Genomic DNA, 10,548 nt, shown 5'->3' with positions numbered 1-10,548 from the left:
TGGGGATCAGGAGCCCTTCCTGGGCTGGACTGGGGATCAGGAGCCCTTCCTGGGCTGGACTGGGGATCAGGAGCCCTTCATGAGCTGGACTGGGGATCAGGAGCCCTTCCTGGGTTGGACTGGAGATCAAGAGCCCTTCCCGGGCTGGACTGGGGATCCAGAGGTCTCTCCTCCTCGTTTTGGCACTGACCGCCCTCCATATTCTGCTCACCCTCAGCCATGATACAGGTGGCGGAGCTCCTCTCCGCACTCACACAATCCATGGCTTGCTCCCTCGTGGTGGGCACTGTCACCGGCTCTCGCACCTGGTCTGACGTGTTGGGCTCAATCTCCGAGGCGATCCTCTTCTCAGCCGTGGGGCTTCGCTCCGGCTCGTGGATCGCAGTGGGAAATGGCTCTCCGTCCGCGGTGGGCTCAGGCTTATGCTCCGTACCGCGGGGGGGTGGGGGGCTGCCGCGGGGAGATGGTGGGCTGGGCTCAGGGTTCTGCACCCACTCGACGAAGGTGGTGAAGCTCTCTCGAGGACCTTCCCCAGACAACTGCGCTCGTGTGGTGGCGTTTAGTCCGACTTGATAGAAGCCACAGAGGCAGTTGTCCGGGTAGTGCGTGAGGTGGGCCAGGGACAAAAAGTAATTTGTGTGGTCCTCAAGAGCGCGTTCCCCCTGCTCCAGCTGGAGGATTTGGAAGGTGGGGTAATCCATTATACAAAAACTAAATAAAAACTGACAAAAAAAACAGCAAAACAAACGAGGGGAAAGACGCTGCTATACTTTACTTTAGGGTCGGTTATTCTGTCACGGTCCAGGTGTGTGGAGGCAGGCAGGATGACGTGGACGACAAGGATACAAAATAAGGCTCTTTAATGTAGCGACAACAAGGCTGAGACAGACACACACTCGGGGTAACATTCACAATAACCCGACAAACTAGAACTCAAGAGACAGGAACAGACTTGGTCAGCATTAATATTTTTATACTTAAGATTTTTTGGGTGGATCAAACTGTAACACCGTGTGTCCCAACCAGATGCGACGCGACACGATAAAAAGTATCTTTTCCATGTAGTTTTTGTCTTAACAACCCGCAACAGCGACACGGGATTCTATTTTAGAAATGTTTTTTATTTTCTGTGACGACGCAGCAGTAACAACATACAAAATATGACATAATGATTATGTGCTTTATTCAGTGTTATAAGTGTCTAATGTGAGTTTGAATATTATTTTGGGTGATCTTTATAGCCATAGTGAAAGCTATAAAGATAGATTTACCTCAGATCCTGAAAATAAATTAAAGCAAACTTGTACGTTAAAACTCACTGCGAGCCAACACATGTATTCCATAACAAAGATGGTATAGCAGAACCTGATTTTACCACATTTTTCTTTGACCCTACCTCAATAGGGCCGCCTATTGAGGTACTCTGATCTAATCACTTGTAAATGATTTATAACTTAATCTACAAAACAGATAATATATAAAAAATATTAAACATAAAAAAATATTAACAAATCACTTACTGATCATTTATGAACGCATAGTCATGTTTTGTAAATGATTAGTTCATCATTAACTAATTACTTGTAAATTAATTAACAAAACATGCCCAAATTGTTAGCATATCACTAATTAATCGCTTATGAATGTTTTGTAAATTATTAGTTCATCATTAATCAATTATAAATGACTTACAACTGAACGTTATTATAAAGTGTTACCGTAAAAAAGATTTTTAGCTGAAACTGTGGTACTTATTGAATTTAAAAAAAGCATATCAAGGAACACGGCATATCAAGAAATTATTATCTATGGCTTTTATATTGAGATTTTATGATTTTATATTGAGAAGTAAAATGATCGGTCTGTGCAAGGAACTGAACACTATTTACAACATTATTACCTGTAATCCAGAGCCTTGTCCCACCCCTGGACTCTCTGTTGGTTTGTTTTGCTTCCCATGTGCTCCGTGACCAAGTTTTCCCTCGTGTGTGACTGTGCCCATATTTGGTTATTTTCCTGTTCCTGTTCCTAGTGTGTTTGTTTGATTCAGCTGTGTCTCATTGAGCTCCTTGTTATGTTGTGTATTTTAAGTCTTGTCTTCCCTGAGATCTTTTGTCCAGTATTAAAAATCTATCCCCTGTGCTACGTGAGTGTTCCTGTGGATTATTAAAGACTGTGGATTGATATTCTCCTGCGTTCTCCCCGTTCCTCTTTTCCTCTCAGTAGGCGATCATGACAGAATACTGGACCAACAAAAAGAACAAAACTTTATTTGTGAATTTCCCCTCCATTTAGTTTCTGTTGTTTTTTTCCCTCCCGCTGGTTCCCCATGGATCCCTACGACCCCTTATTCCGCCCGGATTACCTCCTCCTCCTGCTGGAGCAGGGGGAGAGATCGCTCGAGGGCCATACCAGACTGTTTCTGGCCATTGCCCATCTCACCAGCTACCCGGACGACGCACTCTGCACGTTCTGTGACGCCAGCCTGAACCCCGCGTGCAGAGCGCTGTCGTCTGAAGATGGCCCTCTAGTGGATTTCGCCTTTGTAGAGTGGATACTGGCGACAAACGGATCCCTGTTCACTGACTGTCCCAAGGAGGATCTCGCCAGTTCCACTCCGGACCCAGAGCCCAGCCCACCATCTCCCCGCCGTGCGGAGCCCGAGCCCACCGTTGACTGAGAGCCCGAGACCGCTGCGGCTGACCTGCCCCTTCTCCTTTGTCGGATCCCTCTGTTTCCAAGTCCAACCCAGAGAGAGCGTATGTTCCCGAGTCTAGCCCAGAGAGGGCTTCTGTTCCCAAGGGCAGCCCTGAGAGCCCGGTAACTAAAAAATGACCACCCACCCTCCCGCTCCTGCCTCCTCCACCGTTGTCGTCTGACAGCCCCTCTGCTCGCCCTCAGCCTACCATCGGTACAGTGTGAGCTCTGTGGGTTTGCCAGTCTCCATCGTCGGCGTGGCTGGAGAATCCCTGGCCTCCGCCTCCAGCCTCTGAGTCCAGGACTCTGCCTCGGCCCGTAAACCTATTGGCTCCACCATGGCTCCTAGCTCCCTCCTCTCCGCCGTGGCCCATCATTCCACTGGCTCCGCCGGGCTCCCTCGTCCCTCCGACTCCGCCTTGCTCTGTTGTCGACCATCCGTTGCCTCGGGACTCCACTGCTCCGGCTGCGCCTCGTCCCTCCATCCCTCCGGCTCTGTCAAGCTCCTCCTTCCCTTCGGCTGCACCTCTGTCCTCTGTCGCTCCGGCTCCACCGCGGCCTTCCGGGATCCTCACCTCCGGATCCTCCTCACCATCCTGGCTCATCGGCTCTCCGTCGGCTCATCATGGCTGTGGCCTGGGTCCCACCTGGGCTCTTCCTGCTCCAAGTTCCTCCTGTTTTCTCCCTGGCTCCTCTGTCCATCTGATGGCTTCTCCTGTTTCCTCCATGGCTCCTCCATCCATTGTCTCCTCCATGGACTCTGTCTGTCATCCTCCTCCCAGGAGTCTGTCCTCCACTTGAGCCTCCACCTGTTTTGTTTGACTGTTTCTGGCCAGCCCTTTTGCCATCCCCCGTTACCATCCCAAGTCCACTCCTTTGTCAGCCCCCCTCCCTCCCACCCTTTGTAGTTTTTGCGACGCGAGGTCGCGCCTTCCGGGAAGGGGGTGAACTGTCACACCCCTGGACTGTCTGTTGGTGTTTTTTGCTTCCCATGTGATCCGTGACCTAGTTTTCTCGTGTGTGACTGTGCCTATATTTGGTTATTTTCCTGTTCCTAGTGTGTTCATTTGATTCAGCTGTGTCTCATTGAGTTCCTCGTTATGTTGTGTATTTTAAGTCTTGTCTTCCCTGAGATCCTTTGTCCAGTATTAAACATCTATCCCCTGTGCTACGTGAGTGTGGATTATTAAAGACTGTGAGTGTGGATTATTAAAGACTGTGGATTGCTATTCTCCTGCCTTCTCCTCATTCCTCGTTTCCTCTCAGTAGGCGATCGTGACAAGCCTCAGGCAACAAGGAAATCTGATTATTTTCTTTTACAATGAACTGGTTCAGTTCACTAGCTTTTTTTTAGATGTAATGTATACGCAATTATATGTGAGTTGTGCTGGCAAAATTAGTTGGAATGTGCGCAGGCTAATTTTGAGCTACAGGCAAAAAGAATTGGAAGAAAAGATGCAACGTTACTAGGTCATTTTGCTTTGGAACCTTCAGAAAATTATAACTCGATTTTTCTCTAAATTGACTTTGCTGACTCTATAGACTTGGAACTGATATAGCTCAGTCATTTATTGTCAGATTCCAAGAACTCATATATTATTTTGAATGTCTTTTAATTGAGAATGTAAAAAAATAACAGATTTTTAAAAATGTGCTCATTGTGACTCATTTTGCCAGCACAGGTCACATAATATTAATGCACCCAATAATGGTGTAAAACATGTATTGCTTGTCTAAAATACTTAAAGTGAATAAACATGTCTTCATCAGCACCCCTTTTTGAAATAAACAATGAGAAACCATAAAAACATTAATTTCACCCCTTTATTCAAGTGCTCAGTTCACACATGCACATATCACCAGCTCATCGGTCTTCTGTGTTTCCTCAGTGCAGTAACTGTTGGAGGAACTGAAGCACTGAAAGGGTTTGCAAAAACCAGCAACATAGGATCACATACGCTGGTATGTTGACTCATTTTGAGTCAGAGTGACCATCAGGCACATCCAAAAGTGAGTTTTGTTCGAGTAACTTGTAGGTCTGTGCTGCTTGAGCCCTGAACCATTTCAGAAAGTTCAGTCCGATTTGGTGAACTGGTTATTTCACTGAAAAGAACCAGTTCAAAAGAATGCTTCATTCATGAACCAGATATCACTCTGGACCATTTGACTGAGGCTATGGAATTCAGGTAATATTGTTGTAAATAATGTCCAGTTTCTTACACAGACTTTTTTTACTTTTACTTCATGAGACAACAATATACTGTATATGGTCAGGAGTAATTTTGTGTTCTTTAATATGCTTTTTTTATTCTCAAAATTGGGCAGCTGATTTTTTAACTGATTTACTGTTCTTTAATGTTCTACACAAGAGAAAAAGTCACCTTTTGAATTAAATTAAATTTTGAATTAAATTTACAGCAAATTTCCATTATTGGGTAAATCATCCCTTTAACACAGAAAACAATAGTTTATTGTTAATGCCATCATGACTTAATGTACATATTTCATTCATGTCAACTTCATTATACATTTAAATATAAGCTTTCCAAATCTCACTAATGGTTAAATTATGGAATTGTCTATGGAAAATATGCAGCATGCAATGAAGTTAAATAATTAAGCAAAGAACTCAATATGAAAATGGTAAAGAAAAAACATGTATTTGAGCAAAGGAACTGTGTGAACTGCATAGGTCAGTGTGTGAAAGTGATGTCTGATTGCCAAACTAATGTGATGTGGAATGTTGCTGTGTGTTTTTAGGTTATCTGGCTGTATGGTTACAGAGGAAGGGTGTGGTTATGTGTCTTCAGCTCTGCGTTCAAACCCCTCACACCTGAGAGAGCTGGATCTGAGCTACAATAACCCAGGAGAATCAGGAGTCAAGCTGCTCTCTGAAAAACTGGAGGATCCAAAATACAGACTGGACAAACTCAAGTAGGTTGAGCAGGAAGAGTCACACTGATGCATCTGTATGTATACACAGGTTTAACTTACATTGCAAGGTCCAAATGTCCCCCACTATGATTGGAAATACTAGCTAAAGCGTGGAAGCTAGCCAGCAGTCTCCCCAAGGAAAACTAAACTAATACTTGGCATGAACAGACTTGACATGAACAGACTTTTTTTAAAACTTCAAATATTAGGCATAAAAAATATTGAGCTGTGCTGTACTGACTCTTGAATTTCCAAAAAAAAAAAAAATCCAATTTTGTATTGGATTTATTTACCAATTTGTTGCATTTGTGCCTAAAATTGTCATATGGTGTGACATAAAAGTTATCCTATATCAAATGAAATTGGGATATACTCTCCCTAAGTAAATCTTTATCATTACTATCTTAAGATTTAAAATTATTTTGTACAGATCCATTAGATTTTGTATTCTTTTTCAGAGTAAGACATCTCTCATCAGCCTTTCCAGACATTTTAGAATAATTCTGACTAACCCTGTTATACATGCAGAGTCAGACATCTCTCCTCAGCCTTTCCAGACATTTTAGAATAATTCTGACTAACCCTGTTATAAATCTAACAAAATGCTTGTGAATCTTGCTGATACTATTTATTTTTTGTTCCATTTACTTATTTATGGTTTATAACAAAAAAGTATTTTTATTGCCACAATTCTGATTGTCACACTTAATGATATAGTGTCACACTATTTGATGAAATGCACCACACCACAATTTAAAGGTGACATATGTGGAAGAGCATCAGGCATATCCTGATCATCCAGAGAGATTTGAAAGGCATCCTCAAGTTCTGAGTAGAGAGAGTCTGTCTGGACGCTGTTACTGGGAGGCTGAATGGAGTGGACAAGCTGAAATGTCAGTGGCATATAAAGGAATCAGCAGGAAAGGAAAGCGTGCAGACTGTTGGTTTGGATTCAATAATAACTCCTGGTGTCTGTCCTGCTTAAATGACACATTCTGTGTCTGGTACAGTTATGCCACTGACACACATGTCCATTTAAGCTCTTCTAATAGAGTAGGAGTGTATGTGGATGTGTCGGCCGGCATTCTGTCCTTCTACAGTGTCTCTGACACTCACAAACTCACACACATACACACATTCAACAACACATTCACTGAACCTCTCTATGCTGGATTTGGGCTAATATCTTATGCATTTAACTCCACAGTGTCTCTGTGTCCATCTGAAAACCCTGTGGGCAACAACACAGATGTCACATGCACACGTGAATGAAACAAATACTCTCACTTTATATACCTTTAACATACAAATGCAGATATACTAATTTAAATGTGTAGGCTTTTTTTTTTGCACAAAATCTGATTAATAATTTGTTTCTTGAACAAGGAATCAGGATTATAGTACATATAAATTTTTGCTTTCATATTTATGTTAAAGGGGTTAAATGATGCCATTTCAAATTTTCCTTTCTCTTTGGAGTGTTAGAAGCTGTTTGTGCATAGATAAGGTCCCTAAAGTTGCACAGACTAAAGTCTCAAAACCAAAGAGATATTCTTTATCAAAGTTAAGACTCTGCCACGCCCCCCTAAAACACCTAGTTTAAACACGCCCCCACATGTCTACGTCACTGTGTGGGAAGATTTGCATCACGCCGCCCAAATGTTACGCCAAAAGAAGGCATAACTTTTATTCTCGCTGTAGTATTGTTGTTGCCACTGCCGCCGCCATGTTGTGGAGATGCTGTGTGTTTCGTTGTGAAAACGAAACTACTTTGTTTGGTCTTCCAAAAGAGACACAACTAGAAATCAGTGGTTAAGTTGTATTTACAACACTGTTCCAGAACAGTTCAACCCAAATATTCAGATGTGTGCAGCAATGCATCTGTGCACAAAGGCTGTTTCAATAAAGTGGGGCAGTTCCAACTTTGCAAGGACAGTTAACTCACAGCCTGTAAGTACGTTTTTTATATTTAAAGGGGTCCTATTATGCTTTTTCACTTTTTCAACTTTAGTTAGTCTGTAATGTTGCTGTTTGAGCATAAAAAAAGTTCTGCAAAGTTACAAAGCTCAAAGTCCACTTCAAAAGGAGATATTTTATTTAACAGAAATCAATTTTCAAAAACTACAAAGAACGACTTGTTTGGACTACAACGCATATTTTCTGGTATTTGTGATATCACAAATATCGACAAATGGGACGAGACCTGGTTGAGCTGCACTAGAGAAGGCAACAAGTGTTATCACTATGTCAGATACACGCTAGCTTTCCCAAGACAGATGAATTTAGAGTGGTTACAATCATCTGGGTTTAAATCGCGCTCAAATTTATTTGATTTTGACGCAATATTTACACTGAAGCTCGCAGGTAAGGGGTGTGACATTTCCTGCCCAGGAGCCGAATGCTGCCAATCACAACACACACTGTCCCAGCTAACCAGTCACAACACACACTGGCCCAGCTAACCAATCACAACACATTTCGTATTTCAGAAGGCGGGCCTTCATTGGATAGAGGAACTATTCGAGCCGTTCATGCCAGACTGGGGAGAGAGGTGTTGTAATGTAAAATATATGAAAAATAATATGTTTTTCGAACAACCTAGTATGAGAGCATGTTCTAGTATACCCCCCAAAACAAAATCAAGACTTTTTAAAAGAGCATAATAGGACCCCTTTAAAGAATTTGCCACTGACGATTCAAACGTGAGTTTTGAGCAGACATGGTATGTTTACGCGGCGCAATATGCAACGCAACGCGTAAAAAGACAGTACAAGTCATTATAATCATTTATTATTATGTCCCCACTGGATGCAACAAATGCCTTGTTTGTAATGGGTTTTATTAATTGGTGTTGTCTCATCGCGCCGGGACACGGCATCACAGTATGGCAAGGGGCGTAAAATTTCCATCACACGCTTGAGGTATTCAGCCAATCACAACGCACTGGATAGCTGGCCAATCACAGCACACCTCGCTTTTCAGACCGATGAGCTTTGTAAAAATCGATGCGTTTCAGAAAGGCGGGGCATAGAGGAGAAACAATAATGTACATTGTGTGGAAAATAATGTTGTTGTTTTTTACCTTAAACCGCATAAACACATTGCATTACTCCAAATACACAAAATAATGTTCTTTTTAGCAACGTCATATGACCCTTTTAAACTATGTGTATATTGTAGTTAACACAATTTTTTTTTCTTTTAGAATTTTAGAACATATGACATTTCAGTTTCCATGGTGACACACTGAGCTGAAAGTGGCACTTTCTGACTGGCCAGGAGAACATATTTCAGTTTGTTTGTTTTTTTCTAATTTGAAGTCTTCTTGAAATGTGCAAACCATAATAAACATAAAATTTTTGTCTACCATTTCATGCAAAATCAGACAGAAACTCGAGTCACACTAAGGCCCAAAAAAAGAAACTTGTCAGAAACGACTGCCCCAGGACTTTTATTAATAACAGTTTAAATACTGAATCGATACATTATATTTTCCAGCAACAAGAGGATAAAATCGCAGTTTTAAGTAAACTCACTCTAAAAAGAGACACGCATACACGCAACTTTCATCTCTCTCTCTCTCGAATTTGTAATATTTGAGAAAAGGGTTTAGCGATTTCTAATTATTGGGGGGACTAGCCCCCTCAATGTCTATGGTGGTTATCTCCCTGATCAGACATAAAAATATGTTGTGGCACTATCGTGCAGTCTGTAATGATATGACGTTAGTTAGCAAATATTAGCGATTTTTTTGCAAACATTTCTTTGAGTAACATGACCATAAATATGAACTCACGATTGAATGTAACATAAAACAAATGATTACTTTTCATTAAAATCTTTATTAATGCCAAAAATGCTTACATTTATGTGTCTTTTTGTTCGCTCGGGCAGCCATGTTGCCGCTGAAGCCGGTTTACACTGAGATAATTCATACCCCTTCGTTTGAAGGGCCATCTGGCCCTTCCCCTACCCCTACCCCTACCCCTACCCCTCCAACCAAAAGAGAATCGAGACACCCCTACCCCTTCACGGGAAAGTGAGAGACTCATGATCATAGAAGGCTGTAGTAGCATAAACGCAGATCTATCAGATGTAGTTGTACTAAACATTTTATCCTTACATTGTTGTTTTCTAGATGCAGTATGTATAATAACAAATGACTCAGAATCACTTTCTGTTTATGTCTTAAAGGCTTTATGTAACTACTATATAAGTGCTGTATTTTACAGATTGAGCTTTGTAATTTTATGGTAAAAATGATCTGTTTCCGGGCCAGAAATGACCCAAGGTATGAAGGTCCAGAAATGTTGATGATGTTTATTTTATTTCATGAATCTCAGAATTACTAGTAATTTGTCATCAAGTACTGTTAACTGTTTAAGTGTATATTAAAATCTATGTAGAACATCCTCTCTCTCTAGTATTAGTTGTTTTTTTAACATGTCTGTATAACACTGGGACTGTAAGGGCTAGAAACAAAAAAAAAATTCTCCTGAATCATTGAACCAACCAGCTCCCACTTCATATAGGGATATGTTTCCTCTAGTTTAGATTTACAGAAAAATGCAGGTTTTGATGACAGCTGTCAATTTGTATGGCCTACCACTACAATCATGGTGAATTTCCATTTGGTGGAAATCAGCCACAAGGTGACGCTGTTATAAGCATTTTTGCTAATATCTCCACAGCCATGCATAATGTAATTGAAATTCTTGTTGTCTTTGTTGTAAGCCTCAACAAGTCTTAAGTTTATAGTGTTATAACTTAAGTTTTAGTCTGTCTGTTTATATTATAAGTATATATTCTTAGAAAAGTCAACTTTTCTAATAATCCACATACCTTCATAGCAAAAGTTGTCCAAATTGTGAAGTGCTTAGCTGATTATATATATATATATATATATATATATTTATA

At 41.3% G+C, this 10,548-nt stretch overlaps 2 protein-coding genes across 2 annotated transcripts in view; both read left to right on the top strand.

Moving 5' to 3' along the window:
• Positions 1–5,635, top strand: part of LOC107575851 (NACHT, LRR and PYD domains-containing protein 12-like) — a gene marked incomplete at its 5' end in the record, with an annotated part of 14,911 nt that extends 9,276 nt beyond the window's left edge. Inside the window, one exon of the mRNA XM_016262174.1 lies at positions 5,458–5,635. Coding sequence (XP_016117660.1) covers positions 5,458–5,635 — 178 coding nt within the window. The remainder of the gene's footprint in view (positions 1–5,457) is intronic.
• A 598-nt stretch (positions 5,636–6,233) lies between these two features.
• Positions 6,234–6,965, top strand: LOC107575850 (stonustoxin subunit alpha-like). Its single transcript, XM_016262172.1, has 2 exons — positions 6,234–6,239; positions 6,391–6,965. Exons 1-2 carry the CDS (start codon positions 6,234–6,236, stop codon positions 6,901–6,903), a joined length of 519 nt encoding a protein of 172 aa, XP_016117658.1. The 3' UTR covers positions 6,904–6,965.
• Positions 6,966–10,548: the final 3,583 nt, after the last annotated feature.

This window comes from Sinocyclocheilus grahami, unplaced genomic scaffold (genome assembly GCF_001515645.1).
Source record: "Sinocyclocheilus grahami isolate Dianchi unplaced genomic scaffold, SAMN03320097.WGS_v1.1 scaffold2948.1, whole genome shotgun sequence".
In the NCBI taxonomy this organism is placed as follows: domain Eukaryota; kingdom Metazoa; phylum Chordata; class Actinopteri; order Cypriniformes; family Cyprinidae; genus Sinocyclocheilus; species Sinocyclocheilus grahami.
This window is presented reverse-complemented; position numbering and strand designations above follow the sequence as displayed.